General features: G+C 47.1%; 2 protein-coding genes across 3 annotated transcripts; one reads left to right on the forward strand and one right to left on the reverse strand.

Annotated features, from left to right (window-relative positions):
- Positions 1-71: 71 nt before the first annotated feature.
- Positions 72-10,415, reverse strand: zgc:154055 (myotubularin-related protein 9). 2 transcript variants are annotated; one of them, XM_015970389.3, is made up of 11 exons: positions 9,958-10,415; positions 9,728-9,784; positions 9,263-9,371; positions 8,282-8,407; positions 4,740-4,913; positions 4,450-4,667; positions 3,305-3,466; positions 3,032-3,173; positions 1,402-1,622; positions 1,170-1,321; positions 72-298 (listed from the first exon to the last, which is right to left on the reverse strand). In XM_015970389.3, the coding sequence occupies exons 1-11, from the start codon at positions 10,140-10,142 to the stop codon at positions 180-182; spliced, it is 1,665 nt and encodes a 554-aa protein (XP_015825875.3). In that variant the 5' UTR covers positions 10,143-10,415; the 3' UTR covers positions 72-179. The 2 variants fall into 2 exon arrangements, with proteins under 2 accessions (XP_015825875.3, XP_015825876.3); XM_015970390.3 differs by lacking the exon at positions 9,728-9,784.
- Positions 10,416-11,351: 936 nt separating this feature from the next.
- Positions 11,352-12,515, forward strand: fam167b (family with sequence similarity 167 member B). Its single transcript, XM_015970391.3, has 2 exons — positions 11,352-11,776; positions 12,037-12,515. The coding sequence occupies exons 1-2, from the start codon at positions 11,444-11,446 to the stop codon at positions 12,298-12,300; spliced, it is 597 nt and encodes a 198-aa protein (XP_015825877.1). The 5' UTR covers positions 11,352-11,443; the 3' UTR covers positions 12,301-12,515.
- The last annotated feature ends 5,098 nt before the right edge of the window (positions 12,516-17,613 follow it).

The following is a 17,613-nucleotide window of genomic DNA, read 5'->3' on the forward strand; positions in this document are numbered from 1 at the left end:
ATGAAGATAATTAACACTTGATTTGCTAAATATTTAGAGACAATTAAATTAAAAAAAGATGACATCACACATTCTCTTCAGATCTTTTATTAAAAACAACAATGTAAAACTGACTGTACATTAAGTCACCGTGGCTGCATTAACATGTGAACCGTGTTCTTTTAAACACTTTTGCATTTTTACTGAACCATAGCTCCATCGCCCTGTGCCGCCTTCACCCACTCAATCACCATGTTCCTTATTTCCTCCTGAACCTCCTCAAGGTGGCGAGCCTGTGGCGTCCATCTCAGGAAAAACCCTGGGGATCAAATCAAAGATCAGTCTTGTAATTTTAGGGATGCTCGACATCAGCTTTTTACTGATATCTGATACACCGATACAATCTAACCCTTCATTTCTGGTATGTGAACCAATTCAAGTTTATTTATATAGCGCCAAAAAATCACAACAAGAGTCGTCTCAAGGCTCTTCACATAGTAAACATTCAAATACAGGTCAGTTCATTAAGCCAATCAGTAAAAAGTCTCCTATATAAGGAACCCAGCAGGTTGCATCGAGTCACTGACTAGTGTCAGAGTCTTTACATCAATCCTCATACTAAGCAAGCATGCAGCGACAGTGGAGAGGAAAACTCCCTTTTAACAGGAAGAAACCTCCAGAGGATCCTGGCTCAGTATAAGCAGCCATCCACCACGACTCACTGGGGATCGAGAAGACAGAGCAGACACACACACACACACACACGCACGCATGCACGCACGCACGCACGCACGCACGCACACACACACACACACACACACACACATACCAAGTAATGTTTCTATGGTTACATTGTGATTTCTTAGTAAATATTCTATTTAGTGAGAGATAAACGTCACTGTATTTATCCTAGTGAATCCATAATTAAACAGGTAAACTAGTAGTAGCACACAGTACCACAGGTTCCCCATCTCATAAGTAAAAAGATCAACTAAATAATTGTAGGTAACCAACATCACATATCTCCTCTCATGCAGATTTAAACTTTCATGTATAATATGTATTGGTATGTAAACGTTTGGCCATTAAACTAGTAAAAGCAGGTATTGATCATTTCCGATATTACATATTAATGCCAGTATCGGACAATAATATCGCCCGTCCCTAATCAGTCTACCATGGAAGCTCACCTCTCCAGAGCTGCAGGGACTGAGGGTGAACTGAGGGCCAGATGGCCAGCTCGGTGGGCTCGTACAAAGGGTTTGAGTAGTAGTTTCTCTCTGTTGGCCTGAGCAGGACCCGGAACAAACAGTGAGTTCCCTTCTTAACTCCCAGAGAACACCTGAAAGAGATATAAAACACCCTTCTGAGTTTGGGATTTCAGACTTTGTTCAGTCAAAACTGTGACGACTGAGGCCTGACCGTTCCTGGTCGTTGTTACACAGAAAGGTGCCGCAGTCGGATGAGTAGACTTCAGTGGCTAGTCGAAGGAGCAGAGCCTCAGAGAAGCCAAGCGCACAGGGGAACTGGCGCCACAGCTGCCAAATGCAGTCCAGCAGGAGCAGGAAGACCGGAGACTCCTGATGGAGACGAGCGTGGGAGAAGGCTGAGTGGGCACATCGCTGCTGGAACGGGTGTCCTGCCTGCAGAGAAGCTCGCTTGTTAAAATAAAGAACGACTAACCGTTATTGTTGTTGCGCATTTTTATGAGCCAAAATGTCGAGGCACTTCCTGTTATGCAACATTCCTTTGACGAGATGTTTGCTCAAACACATTTTATCTGAGTTTGTCATCAGAGGAAAGTGTTGCTGCAGCGCTCCGAGGTTCGCTGCAGCTGCACAAAAAAGTTAAACAAAAAATAAACAAACGACTGATCGAGTTTAGGGACTTTTTGAAGACCTGAAATGATTATGAGAATTTTGCAAAAAAAAAAAAAGAAGGTGAAAAAGTCACACCTATGCTGCTGAATTTAGACTTATAGAGAATTTCTACTATGAACTTTTTTCCTCACCAAAAACGACGAGAATATCGGAAAGAGGACTTTGCTAAGAACACATTTTTCATTCAAAAGAATTTCCTAAATCATGCAGCTCTTTCAGGTGATGGTTCCCAACATGGAAGGGTGCTGAAATATTTTACCTTGAACAAAAATAATAAAAGTAAATGATAATCAGAGGTTTAAGTAAAAGTTTTATAACATCTATTGTTGTTTTATCTCTTAGAGATCATTCTTGAATGCTTGAAAGCAGCCCTGTTCCTGGATAGGTGACCAGACCTCATAAATAATAATAAAAAATCACTTTTTTCTAGAATTCTCTAGACAAATTTCATTTTTTTTATCAGCCATTTTAAATTAGTTTAGTCAACCAGTCTAAGGCACACCTGTACATTATTCATGGCGTCTAATCAGCCCCTTGATATGCCATACCTGTGAGGAGGGATGGACTATCTTGGTGAAGAAACTGTGCTCACTAACACACATGTAGACGGATTTCAGAACAATATTTGAGAGTCATGGGTGTTTTGTGCATGTAGAAAAAGTTTCTGATGTTTGAGTTCAGCTCATGAAAAATGGGAGCAAAAACAAAAGTGTTGTGTTTATGTATTTGTTCAGTCTATAAAACAGTAATAAAGGAATTAAAACAAGCTCTGGCCACTTCCTCCACCAGGGGGCCGTATACATGTATAACATGATCTGGAGGTTTGGATGAAGGTACTAATACTGATACTCCACCTGGAGTCCTTACGTGTTTTGATGCCAATTTGCAGCAATATTCGAAAAATAAACAAAGACAACACTGCTTAGCTAACCTGCCGGTTCTGTTTACACACGTTTACACAAGTTTAGACCTTTGGTGAAAGATCCTTAAAACAAAAATTTTGTTTGATCCCATTACATCTCTTGACATTGTACCATAAAATTAGAATTATCACTACATTGTTATTTTTAGAGCTTGAGAAAATAATTGTTTACACCTAAAAGGCCAAAATAGTTACCCCGAGGTCGAAAGTTCAAGCCTAGATGGTAACCTAGGACAAGTCCAACTCTCACCTGCACCCACTCCCTCTCCAGCAGACGCAGGAATCCCTCTAGTGTGCGGCAGCTTGGATCCATGATGAGTTGGGCCAAAGTGCTGATAAGCAAAGAACAGTCTGTCCCTTCATAGCCGTGAACGAGAGCTGAGTGACCGTCCCTCGAAGAAAACACAAACACAGTCACAATAAAGAAAATAGCACATTCTCTGGTTTTAAATTAATATAAGCTGATAAATCTCACACACAGCCTACAGCTGTGTGTTTGTTTTAATCCGGTTGTTTGTCTCACCTCTCCACACACTCCGCCAGCAGGCCAGCGGTCGACAGGGCAGTCTGGACGTGAGACAGCCACTTTGAATTCTCGAGCTTACTGAGCCAGCGATCCATGTTGTGGGACTCATCCCCACAGGCCTCCACAAGTTTGATCAGACTCTCCTGGAGCACTTTGCCCCTGCAAAAATAGAAGCAAGTGTGAGGGGTTATCTCAAGAGGAAATATCGTGCTATGGTGCGGTATGGGGGCCAAAATTAAGACTACTTCCCAGCAGCAGGAGGCTATATAAATTCGGAAGCAAACTACCGACCTGATTAATGATAAGCTGGCACCGGTAACTGAGAGGCTGGCGCTGCTCACTGAGGAATAGCACCTTTACCGGCGTTACTACTAGATATGCTAGGGACTAGCAGCCCTCGGCTGGTCATTGACTGGTTCAAACACTCCCTCTGCTGTCTATTAGCATGGATAGGCTAGCGTTAGCCTGGACGGGTTGGTGTTAGCGTTGGAGAGGCTAGCCATTAGCATACCTAGGCTGGCCACTAGCTGGATTTCCTACCCCCTTGACGGACCTTAAGCATGGATAGGCTGGCATTAGCATCGGAGAGGCTAGCCATTAGCATGTCTCGGAGAGTCACTAGTCAGCTAGTGGCCATCCTAGACATGCTAATGGCTAGCCTCTCCGATGCTAACGCCAGCCTTTCCATGCTAATGGTCCGTCAAGGGGGTAGGAAATCCAGCTAGTGGCCAGCCTAGGCACACTAATGGCTAGCCTCTCCGATGCTAACGCCAGCCTATCCATGCTAATGGTCCGTCAAGGGGGTAGGAAATCCAGCTAGTGGCCAGCTTAGACATGCTAATGGCTAGCCTCTCCAATGCTAACACCAGCCCGTCCAGGCTAACGCTAGCCTATCCATGCTAATAGACAGCAGAGGGAGTGTGTGAACCAGTCAATGACCAGCCGAGGGCTGCTGTCCCTAGCGTATCTAGTAGTAACGCCGGTAAAGGTGCTACTTCTCAGTAAGCAGCACCAGCTTATCATTAATCAGGTCGGTAGTTTGCTTCAGAATTTATATACCCTCCTGCTGCTGGGCAGTAGTCTTAATTTTGGCCCCCATACCGCGCCATAGTCCATCCCTAGATTCTTTTAAATAAACACACCTTTCCATCTGTTTGTGCAGTCTCTTCCAACCAATATAACATGATTTGGACTCAAACCCTCCCCCGGTCATCCGAGCCTGTTGGACCTGCTGACTGGAGCGGGTGTCAATGATATAACCTTTGTCTGACCCGTCAATCACAGCCTGGAGGAGGAGCTCATCTTCTTTGCAGCGTTTCCTGTTGGCACCTGTCAGCGGCTGACTGCTGCGCATGATCACCTGTCATGACACAACGAGGTTAGAAATAATCAGCTATGCAGCCATGGGACGGCCATGTCGAAGACACCTTACCATGCCGTTCTTTCTGTGGTAGTAGCACAAGACAGGGAAGCGCCCACCCTGTCTGAATTTAGCTGCTTTCTTCAGCGTGTCATCGTCGATGCTTTGTGGAACAATCACTGCCGGGGGATAGGATGGACACACGGAGTAGTCGTTGTTCACAGTGCTTAACCTCCACATTTCATGCTGCAAACACAGACAGGAAATAATAGAAGATCCTCTCAAGTTGTGTCAAGTACGATGCAGGCCAGCTGTTTGATGTAGCTGTCATGAAAGGAGGGGAGAGGAGTGGTTTTCCAGCAGGATGTGATGCAGTTTCTGTACCACACAGTTGTACAGCTGATCAGCATACTCATTGGCACTGCACTTAATGGATCCAGTTTGCAAAGGAAGGAGAAAAAATCCTGTGGTTTCTTGGCCAGTGATGCAATTTTGGTATTCAAAGAAAACTTCCCTGCAGGACTTCAAACTCCTGCATATTGATCCGGTGGTTAGAGCCCTGCACTGAAGCCCTAGGCCCTCGGGTCGGCCCGAGGGCCGGGCTTTGGGCCAACAACTGTGCAATTACCTCGGACACGGGCCGGGCGCCTTTATTTTTAATCGAATTCATTAAAAAAATTGAAACACTTAAACGCAGCAGTAGAGCCCTGCGCGGGACTGTTTTCTTCATCCCGCTCCTGCTGAATTTCTGACCATTACCGCCTGCAACCGCAACGTGTGTGTTACACTCCCGCCCGCACCTGCAGCGTACATGTCTACTCCCGCCCGCAACCGCAAAACTCTGAGAAATTATTACCTCACAATAAAAGAGATGTATTGAGTTTGCGTCCTCAACATGTCATTTTATAGGTTATCCGCTTTCACCGCAGCGCTGCGCTCCGTTTCAATCAGGCTGTACAGCAGGATTTCCCCTCGTAGCGATATTTTCTCTAACTCTGATTGCTTCATGCTATAGATCGTTGGAAGCTGCTTTTATGTACTTTTAGGAACCGTTGGAATTATTTGAATCTGATCAGCCATTCAAGTTATAAAACGGAGCATTTTGGATGACAAACTCGGCACGTCTCTGAATCAGTGTTGTGATTCGTTGCGCTCAAGACGGGGAATCCCGGTGGATACCGTAATGTATTGTATATGCACGGAAAGCCCCATTTTTAATCTTTTCAGCACTTTTGGAATTTTAATGATATCTTGAACTAGAGCAGGGATCGGCAACCCGCGGCTCTTCCATCCATCTGATGCGGCTCTCTGTGCTTGTAAAATAATGAATGGATATTCAAATAAAATATTTTATATTTTACTGAATTAATTTTATATCTGTAAGTCAATTCTATGTAAAGATTGTCTGCGTAAACTTGAACAGTTCCAACCCAGTCTTACTGTGAGACCGGGTTGGGTCACGCTTGTGCGTAATCATATCGGCGCTTTCTGAGCTGAAGAGGATGTGAGATTCTGGGCTTCTCCTCAGACGGCTCCTGGATGCGTCGCCACATTGGAGACAGGAACAAGTACTATTCAGCCAAAGTTTCATAATCAGGGAACATTTTCTAAGTGACAAGTCTCTCTGAGTGACAGGGTTTGGAAAACACTCGCTTCAGTGGGAGGAAGCTTCCCGCATGCGCTCTGGTTCTGCGACGCGCTCAGCTGCGCTGAGCAGTGTCCAGGTCAGATGTTCAGATGGGAATCTTTTCTTGGGTGATTTAGCTACATCTGCAATGTGCATAACGAATAAGATGCATGCATGCGTCTGGGTAATTTTTTCTATTCTTTCTCCATCAAAATTAACGGTCAAATACAGGAACTATCCAGTCAACACAACACAAACCCTGCTCTTGACTGTTTTGTTTTCTTGTGAAAATTGTTGGAAAGAGGTAAAATTTAACTTGATTTACACCAGAGCCAGTGCGGTGCCAGTTATCTCCGTGACGGTAAACGAGGGAAAAACAAATTGATCGGATCCTGCACGTCTTTTAACACATTGGTCAGAATTGACGCACTTTGTTTTCATTTAGTTGTTTAAAAAAAAGTCGGGCTCGGGCCGGGCCAGAGAATCCTGAAAACCTTTTCGGGCCGGGTCGGGCTGGGGCTCCACCCCCTCGGGCCGGGCCGGAAACGGGCTCAGATTTTAGGCCCGTGCAGGGCTCTACCGGTGGTTACTGGGTGGACTGGGAAGATCCACATCCAGGAGTTTGGTGCTGTTCAATCTTTCCTCAGAGGCACAAGTAATGCTCAGTGGAAGATTCTGGATGTTCGTCTCAAATCAACAAGCCTCCTTCACATTCCCAAGATTGAGATTGAGAATTGAGACTGCTGCTGCTCTATGTGGACAGTTTGCAAACCTCATCTCTGTGGTTTGACGTGTCATTGTTGATAAGATCCAAGACTTAACAGTCTGCACCTGGCAAAATTTCCTGAAGTTCTTCAAACATCTTTGTTTACAAACCAGGCTTGTTTCTGTTACACCGCCATGAGCACATAACGACTAGTTTGGATAGTAAAGTCATTTAACAGCTGTCCTGTGCTCCCTAGCTTCTGATCTACCAAACAGCCAATCAGAGCACAGAATGAGCTCTCAAACACACAGTGACTTAAAACAAAGCATTTAAGGCCATCCTATAGAAAATAATGACCTCTGAACACTAAGGCACGTTAAATTTGACAACTGTAAGCCTGAAATATAATTTTGCAAACTAAATCACTCTTTGTAGAGTTTTGTGGAGAACAAGTAAATGTCACAGTTTGCAATTTGCAGAAGTAATTAATAATTAAACTCCAAACTTCCCAAATTGATCCTCATCCCTAATCTTTCATGCGGTATGGGCTGGAGGTGTGACACAAAAACAAGGATGCACCCAGGCAGAAGAAGCTGAGGGTCACATCTGTGGTTGGCTCAAAACCAGACTCTAAAGAATGTGGCTGAGCAGAGAACGCTAAAAAAAATGATTGTCCATTCGAGACGACACCAGGCACCAACTTCACACCATGATCAACAACCAAAGAAGGCTGGTCAGTGACACGCTGCTTCTGCCAAAGTCAAGGACCTACAGGAACTCCTCCATCCTACACGCAATCATGCTACTGTTAGATATGTGTGGCTGCTGCTCCTGCTGGAAAACACAATTTCTCAGAGGGCCTTTCCAGAGGGATCAGTAAAGTTAATCTGAGACTGAAATCCCCGTTTAGTAACAAAAACAGGCAAAGCAGAAATATGTAGCCATGCAAACTCCATCAGACTTTCCCCGAAGCTCAAGACAAGAACGTTCGCCCCGCCTTTTTAAGACTATAAAACAATGCCCTCTGTAGGACCCAACCCCTCACCATAGCAACCCCTATCCCCAGAAGATATGAATTCAAGCTGTGCAGCACATTCTGATGTTAAGGAAAAACAAATGAAAGCTAAGCAACCGGGATATCCTGGTTAGTGACCTCTAAAGTCAACCGCCCTGCCATTTTCCTGTCATAGGATGGCTGGATTGTCATATGGAGTGTTGAATGTATACGTCTATTCAAAAAGCCCATCCCTGTATGTTAGAAATATGAAAAGTGTTGCTTACAAGCTCCGTCTTTTGCCTGTAGTGTTCTTCGGGTGAGGAAAGGTCCCACTGGTCCTGCAGGCTGAGGTCAATAGGTCTGTAGAAGAAAGGATACATCTCCGACACGTTGTCCAGACTGGACAGGGTCTACGGAAAGTCACGAAGAGAGGTAGTTAGTTGGCAGTTGGCACAAAGTTGGAGCATTTTTAAACATATTGCTTAAAATTCTCTAAACATGCCGATGCCACTCAATAAATTCAATGTTTGTCGACAAAAGGAATGATTTTATTTGCCTTTCAAATGTACTGTCCTGTGAAAATCTCATCCAGTCATTGTGAACATCCCATTTTCTTTATGACTGGAACATAATCCATCCAACAAACTGCCCTCTGACCATCTCTACCCCTCTGCACACACCCCTTTTAGAAACAAATCACACATTTGTAGCTTGGAGCAGCTGAACCAGAGCCAGCTGGTGTAACGGACTGAATGTTTGTCGTTTGTAAAGGGAAACGTTAAGGTGACGGACCTGTTGTCTGTGAACACAGCCTGTCCATGTTCAGCTGTCAGAGCTGTCAGTGTGTCATTGGGCGTGTGTATGAGTGTGTGTGTCGGGGGGGGGGGGGGGGGGCATCTGAGAGGAGAGCACATCTGAGGAGGTTCAAGTTGGGTTCTGAATGTTTTGAGCTGTTGTGGGGTCTTCCCACACCGTTGGTGGCACAGAGCTGCTGTGTTTATGAAGAATTAACCAAGAAACATAAAAATGTCACACACTATGCTACCTAATAAATGTCACATGATCATGCACATCACATTAGAAATTATGGTGAGAAAACCTAACAACAATGGGTTGAAACCAATTCTGGATCCTCGAGAATAAGTATTTTGCATCCCTGTGTTTTGGAGGTGTGGCTTAAGGGGGAAAGCCTGAAGAAAGGGGCTTGAACCTTTGAACTAATCCAAAAGTTGCTTGATCAGCGAGATGAACACCACCCATTATACCTCAATGGAGTGTGCAATGTTGAGGCACTGCTCCATGCCTGGGATGTCAAGCTGAAGCACGCGCAGATCTTTGCACTTGATGGTAATGGTCCCCGAGGAGGCTGCTATCCTGCACAAAAACAAAACAGTACTTTGGATTTTCAGAGAAAATTACATCCTTGTTTTTGGACAATGCTTTAGCAGTGCAGGAGACTCAACTTGTCGAAGAGGAAGGCAAACGTAGCCAGCAGTCTGTGGAAGGGGACGTTCTTATCCCCACAAACTGCATGTGCAACAACTGCTTTCTCTTTTGTCACTGGCAGGCATAGAGGAGTCTGAGCAGGGCTTTCACATGACGGAAAGCAGCAGCAAGCAATGCAAAAGCTTGTGTTATGGGAGAAAAAGTTGCTGCAATCATTTTAGCAAACATCCTTCTTCAGCACTGTGGGCAGCAGCAGCAAACAGCAACACCAACAATGTCCTAACCTTTCACTCTGGCCTGCTTTAGAGAGGAAGCCGGAATAGCCCAAAAGGTTTTCCACACTGGTTCAAAAAGATTTCAGGGATTAAATTACACATAGAGTCACAGATTGGGTTTCATTTGTTTTGGGAAATGTTAAATCATTTCATAGCAAAAAGCTGATTTAAAGTTGTGGAAATCTGAAGTTTAATGAGAAATTAAAATGATGACTTTCTGTCCTCCTCTCCTTCCTCACCTCTTCTCAATGGCATCAATGTTCCTGAGCAGCAAGAGCACGTGCCTGGAGCTGCCCACCTCCCTGTCCGAAAACAGCAGGTGGTGTCCGGTGATGCAGAGGGTCCCTCTGCTCGGTGGGTGCAGCGGCTGCCGGAGCTCAACATCCTCCACGTTGGCTGTCTTGATGTGCTCAGAAAACTCCATCAGCGCCTGCTTTCGTGACTTTTAATTTTAAACCTTGTCACCAAAAATCCCCTCCTCGCCTTTTGATTGGGAAAATGAAAGTAAGCTTCCTCTTACGCGCCCCGAGCTGGTTGGACAGCGCTCTGTTTGCTTCACCACGATAAGGAGCCTATAAATAGATTTACGCTTCATGTTTCTCTGATCATCGCAGAAAGTTTCTGAGTTTCAGCAGCAGCAGCCAGCTGAACACCAGGCAGCTGTGGAAGTAGAAAAATGATCTGGCTGAGGTGACAAAAGACGGAAGTGCGCGTTTCCTCTGAGAGTCAAGAGGTCTGATCTCATTTTAACGGCAAAATTTGTTCAGCGGACAGGCAGCAGCGTGTGTGCAACATATTTAATCACCGCTAGGTGGCGGCATGAGCACGTGGTCAAAACAGCTGTGCGGTCCATCCTAGAAATAACCAACTTTTTTATGAAGCGTAATTTTATGTCACACATTTAAACACAATTTAAAATGTTTATGCAAATAAAATTGTAACGTCCTCTATTGGTGGATAAGGAGAAGGACGGAGAGTAACACAGAGGCGTGTGCTTCAGGTGTTAAAATTGTAAACAATGATTTTATTAAAAGGATTTTAAAATGACAAAAAGCTCCAAATCTAAAAGTACGTAAAACAGTGTTTAAAAGGCCATGGTTTTATGTTTAAAACAGACATCCGAATGCTCCCAAGCATTCACACACAAAGTCCACACAAGTTTGGGAGCCAAGAGGAAACCAGCACTCTGGTCCCTCGTCTGTTAAAAACCTCTAAAAGTTGTTAAGCTTCACCAAGCTTAAAACAACTAAAACCTATTTAAACGCCATTAAAACAAAAACAATTGGAGCACATGAGAGAATTGGCGCATTTTTTCTTTCATATTTTTTCATTAAACTGAGGCTTTTCTATGAAATCGATTATTGATCATAACTTTTCCTCAGAACCCCACTTCAAAAACAGTGAACTATTTAACATAGAAAAAAAACATTATGTGCAGCATTCTAGGCATTCTCTCTCTCTCTCTCTCTCTCTCTCTCTCTCTCTCTCTCTCTCTCTCTCTCTCTCTCTCTCTCTCTCTCTCTCTCTCTCTCTCTCTCTCTCTCTCTCTCTCTCTCTCTCTCTCTCTCTCTCTCTCTCTCTCTCTCTCTCTCTCTCTCTCTCTCTCTCTCTCTCTCTCTCTTAAATCATCCACCCCTCCCATCCTCCGCGGGATGGGCGGCCACTCCACTTCTCCCTGTTAAGACGGCTTCATGGACCTGTTGCGCAGCAAAGAGCGGCTCCAACATGAACCGTGAAGCTTTTTCTCCTGTTGCGAAGAAGGATTTCCAGGAGTTTGGAGCTGACAGCTCGGAGGGAGACGCGGAGGACCTGGACAGCGTCAAAGCGCTGACGGAGAAGCTGAAGCTGCAGACGCGCAGACCGTCCTATCTGGAGTGGCAGGAGCGACTCCAGAGTCACCCGTGGACGGACAGGAACCCAGAGGACAGTCCCGACTCTGGAGGAGACGTCTTCTCTGTCCCTGCAGCTCTGAGAAGCGAGAACTCGGACCTGGCTGTGCGCAACATCTGCGGCTTTGATACCATTGATGATGCTCTGGAGTTTCTGAGGAAAGAGCTCGTGAGTTCCCCCTGGTCACGAATGCATTTATAATCTGTCACCGTCTAAACAAGAATGCATTTTATTTCAGTTTCATTCAGAAAGGATGGATGATCTGATTAATCCAGGATGACTCAGACTAGAGTTTGTGAAACATCTGATAACTGCTTCCTCCCAGTCTCAGCTTGCAGCTCACTCCGCCAGATATTTGATAAGAAGATGAGATAAAACCCTTCAGAGTTCCTTCCTACTAACGTTCTTCTTTCTTTCTTCTCTCTCAGAGGGAGATGCAAGTCCAGGACAACCGCCTGGCCCGTCAGCTGATCCGTCTGCGTGTGGAGATCCACCGGCTGAAGGTGGAGCAGGTGTGCCACCGCCACAAGGAGATGCTGGACGACGCCACCTACGAGCTGGAGGAGTGCGAAGAGGAGTCGGACCTGCTGTGTGACATCCCCATGAAGGCCGCCTTCGCCCTGTCCACTCCTCTGAAACACCTGGGCCTCACCAAGATGAACATCAACTCCAGACGTTTCTCACTGTGCTGAAACTGTTTCCTGGTTAGAAAACTAAAGCCTGTGCACACCGTTGGGACCGTCAGAGCTTCCTGCTGAATCTGAGTTTACTCCGAAAACCACGACTGATGTGGAACAGAATGCACATTATTCCAATTAACTTAGAAGTTGTGTGATCTGTTGATGCAATAACAACATTTTGATTGTGCCAAAGGGGCGCAGAGAGGAGTTGGAAAGGATGCAATGCACATTTTCAGATTTTACAAGCAGTTAGATGGGTTGTGACCCCAATTTGAAAGCAATCACGTGATAAGAGCTGCAAACAGGAAGGAAAAGTGCCTTTTTAAAGCAAAATATTCGCATTTCAAATTGTTTCCAAGCAGTTTTGTTTCTAGCAAGTTGCTTTGATGATGTCAAAGACTTCATACGTTGGGCCTTTTGGCATCAGATTTTTTTTAAGTTCATAGAATCTTTAAAATAAACAGAATTCCTTCATCCAGGAAGCACAAACAGTTTTTGCACCTCTCCTTAACAAACCACAAATATCTTTATGGCCTCAGCACGACAGTGAGCAGACACAGGAGGCTGTTTTGTTTCCCAGCGGCACGTCTAGATGCTGCAGAGCAGCAGTTACATAAGGCTGGAAAGTGACCAAATGCTTTCTGGAGCTTGGGGGACAATGACAGGCATAAGTAATTTGTTTTCAATTCAATTCAAATTCAAAAATACTTTATTAATCCCAGAGGGAAATTGATTGCTGTAGTAGCTCAGAATAATAATAATAATCAAGTCATCATAGAGTTGTTGTATATTACAATGGCTGTTGGCAGGAAGGATCTCCAGTAGCGGTCAGTGTTGCAGCAGAACTGAAGAAGCCTCTGACTGAAGACACTCTTCCGTTGTCGGACAGTCTTGTGAAGAGAATGCTCAGGGTTGTCCATCATTTTCTTGATTCTCTGGAGAATCCTTCTTTGCTTTATCTCCTCCAGCGGTTCCGAAACTGCCGAAACTCTGGCTGAGTCCTTGAAAGGGCTTGGAGTTCCTCCATCTTGTTGGCCAGTGATCTCACATTGCCCATTATGATCGATGGAAGAGATGGTTTGAATTTCCTCTTTCTCTGTCTCCGTTTTGCTCCCGCTCTGCACCCACGCTTCTTGCGTTTTAGCTCATTTGGGATTTGTGGCTTCAGTTGAGGTATTATTTCAGCCTTTCAGCTGCTCCCGATTGCAAATCAGCTTGTTGCCATGGTTATGCATCATAACAAATGCTCAAAAAGTGAAAAAAGCTAAAAAAAATAGCAGCAAAAATCCTCCAAGCTTCACAGCACCAAAAACAAAAAAGTAAAGTGTCCAAAAATATACAGTTTTTCTTGAGAAACTAGAAGAAAAAACATCCAAGAAAAGGCAAAACTTACATATAGTCAACAGAGCTACTCCAACATGCAGCCACCCAGAGCAGCACAGTTCCGGAAAAACCGTTCCTCCTGGAAATCCTTCTTTTATGGTTTAACAAGCAATACGATGAATATGTTTTACTTTCCATCAGATCTGAATGTTTTGTACAGTTTTAGATCACAAACACTGTAACACAAATGTATATTTGCATGCAATGATGAAAAATATATGTTGCACGTTAGACACAAGGATTAAATGACCCTTTCATCTCCGTGTTTGTTATAAAATGCACCTCATGAGGGTGCAGGAAGTTAAAAGTTTGCAAAACTCATTATTAAATGAACCGAAAGCACATTTTTGTTATTTCTTTATTATCTTTCTGTCCCTCCTTGAACCGTCACCTTATCGTGGTGGAGGAGTTTGAGTGCCCTAATGATCCTAGGAGCTATGTTGTCTGGGGCACTTAGTGCCCCTGGTAGGGTCTCCCATGACAAATTGGTCTTAGGTGAAGGGTGAGACAAAGAACGGTTCGAAGGATCTTTCATGGTGGTGAAAACGAAGAGTCGGAGTACCCGACCCGGAGGGTTACCGGGGTCCCACCCTGGAGCCAGGCCTGGGGTTGGGGCCCGTGAGCGAGCGCCTGGTGGCCGGGCTTTCGCCCATGGGGCCCGGCCGGGCCCAGCCCGAACCGGATACATGGGCTCGTCCAACTGTGGACCCACCACCCGCAGGAGGAACATGAAGGGTCCGGTGCAATGTGAATCGGGTGGCAGACCAAGGCGGGAGCCTTGGCGGTCCAATCCCCGGACAAGGAAACTAGTTTTTGGGACATGGAACGTCACCTCGCTGGCGGGGAAGGAGCCGGAGCTTGTGGCAGAGGTTGAGCGGTACCGGCTAGATATAGTCGGACTCACCTCGACACATTGCATTGGCTCTGGAACCCGAGACCTGGAGAGGGGTTGGACACTCTACTTTGCTGGAGTTGCTCCGGGTGAGAGGCGGAGGGCTGGGGTTGGCTTTTTGTTAGCCCCGAGACTCTCTGCCTGTGTGTTGGGGTTTACCCCGGGGGACAAGAGGGTAGCTTCCTTGCGCCTTCGGGTCGGGGAACGGGTCCTGACTGTTGTTTGTGCTTATGGGCCAAATATCAGTTCAGAGTACCCACCCTTTTTGGAGTCCCTGGGACGAGTGCTAGATAGTGCTCCATCAGGGGACTCCATTGTCCTGCTGGGGGACTTCAATGCTCACGTGGGCAATGACAGCTTGACCTGGAGGGGTGTGATTGGGAGGAACGGCCCACCTGATCAGAACTCGAGCGGTGTTTTGTTATTGGACTTCTGTGCAAGCCGCAGTTTGGCCATAACGAACACCATGTTCGAACATAAGGATGCCCACCGGTACACTTGGTACCAGGGCAGCCTAGGTCACAGGTCGATGATAGATTTTGTAGTCGTATCATCTGACCTGCGACCGTATGTTTTGGACACCCGAGTGAAGAGAGGGGCGGAGCTGTCAACTGATCACCACCTGGTGGTGAGTTGGATCAGATGGCAAGGGAACATGCCGCGTAGACCTGGCAGACCCAAACGCATAGTGAGGGTCTGCTGGGAACGCCTGGCAGAAGAACCTGTCAAGACGGTCTTCAACTCCCACCTCCGGCAGAGCTTTGACCACGTCCCGAGAGCAGTGGGGGACATTGAGTCCGAGTGGGCCTTGTTCCACTCTGCGATTGTCGAGGCGGCTGTTGCTAGCTGTGGTCGTAAGGTGGCCGGTGCCAGTCGTGGTGGCAACCCCCGTACCCGCTGGTGGACACCAGAGGTTCGGGGAGCCGTCAGGCTGAAGAAGGAGGCCTACAGGGCGTGGCTGGTCTGTGGGTCTCCGGAGGCAGCAGACAGGTACCGGATAGCCAAGCGGGGTGCAGCAGTGGCAGTTGCCGAGGCAAAATCTCGGGCGTGGGAGGAGTTTGGTGAGGCCATGGAGAAAGACTATCGATCGGCTCCAAAGAGGTTCTGGCAAACTGTCCGGCGCCTCAGGAGAGGAAGGCAGCAACTCGCTCACACTGTTTACAGTGGGGATGGGGAGCTGCTGACGTCAACTGAGGCTATAGTCGGACGGTGGAAGGAATACTTTGAGGAGCTCCTCAATCCCACCAATGCGCATTCCGAGGAGGAACCAGAGCTGGGAGGCCGATCTCGGGGGCAGAAGTTGCTGAGGTAGTCAAACAACTACACAGCGGCGGAGCCCCGGGGGCGGATGAGGTTCGTCCTGGGTATCTTAAGGCTATGGATGTTGTAGGGCTGTCATGGTTGACACGTCTCTACAACATTGCGTGGTCATCGGGGGCAGTTCCTAGGGAGTGGCAGACCGGGGTGGTGGTCCCCATCTTTAAGAAGGGTGACCTGAGGGTGTGTTCCAACTATAGGGGGATCACACTCCTCAGCCTCCCTGGAAAGGTCTACTCCAAGGTACTGGAGAGGAGGGTCCGATCGATAGTTGAATCTCAGATAGAGGAGGAGCAATGTGGTTTTCGTCCTGGCCGTGGAACTGTGGACCAGCTCTATACCCTTGCAAGGGTGATGGAGGGGGCATGGGAGTTTGCCCAACCAATCCACATGTGCTTTGTGGATTTGGAGAAGGCTTATGACCGTGTCCCCAGGGGCACCCTGTGGGGGACGCTCCAGGAGTATGGGGTGGGTGGCTTTCTGTTAAGGGCCATTCAGTCCCTTTACCAGAGGAGCGTGAGTTTGGTCCGCATAGCCGGTAGTAAGTCGGACCTGTTCCCAGTGAGGGTTGGACTCCGCCAGGGCTGCCCTTTGTCACCGGTTCTGTTCATCACTTTTATGGACAGAATTTCTAGACGCAGCCGTGGTGTGGAGTGTGTCGAGTTTGGTGGCAGGAGAATCTCGTCTCTGCTTTTTGCGGATGATGTGGTCCTCCTAGCTTCATCCAGCTCTGACCTTCAGCTCTTGCTGGGTAGGTTCGCGGCCGAATGTGAAGCGGCTGGGATGAGGATCAGCACCTCCAAATCTGAGACCATGGTTCTCGACCGGAAAAGGGTGGCTTGCCACCTCCGGGTCGGGGGAGAGGTCCTACCTCAAGTGGAGGAGTTTAAGTATCTCGGGGTCTTGTTCACGAGTGAGGGTAGGAGGGATCGGGAGATCGACAGGCGGATTGGTTCGGCGTCTGCAGTGATGCGGACGCTGACCCGATCTGTCGTGGGGAAGAGGGAGCTGAGCCAGAAAGCCAGGCTCTCGATTTACCGGTCGATCTACGTCCCAATCCTCACCTATGGTCATGAGCTTTGGGTAATGACCGAAAGAACGAGATCGCGGATACAAGCGGCCGAAATGAGTTTCCTCCGTAGGGTGGCCGGGCTCAGCCTTAGAGATAGGGTGAGGAGCTCGGACATTCGGGAGGGACTCGGAGTAGAACCGCTGCTCCTCCGGATCGAAAGGAGCCAGTTGAGGTGGTTTGGGCATCTGGTCAGGATGCCTCCTGGACGCCTCCCTGGGGAGGTGTTTCGGGCATGTCCTGCCGGCAGAAGGCCCCCGGGTCGACCCAGGACACGTTGGAGAAGTTACATCTCCAATCTGGTTCCGGGAACGTCTTGGGGTCCTGCCGGAGGAGCTGGTGGACAAGGCCGGGGAGAGGACGGCCTGGAGCTCCCTAGTTGGGATGCTGCCCCCGCGACCCGGACCCGGATAAGCGGAGGAAGACGAGACGAGATCTTTCTGTCCTGGAGGATCACATGCACAAAAGTGTCTTCTTTCCTTTTGCTGCACATCCGCAGCCAACAATCAAACATAAGGCTGCAGTCCCCGGAGGGACGTGCGGGACACACTTTGTAAAACAAGAAACCAAATATGTCTTGGCAGAGTGATCCTATGGAAAAAAAGAGGGCAAAACTAGGTCTGAGATCATAAAAGCTGCAGGACACGTGACCTCGTCAGATAAA

The sequence above is a fragment of the Nothobranchius furzeri genome, chromosome 18 (assembly GCF_043380555.1).
Source record: "Nothobranchius furzeri strain GRZ-AD chromosome 18, NfurGRZ-RIMD1, whole genome shotgun sequence".
Lineage (NCBI taxonomy): Eukaryota > Metazoa > Chordata > Actinopteri > Cyprinodontiformes > Nothobranchiidae > Nothobranchius > Nothobranchius furzeri.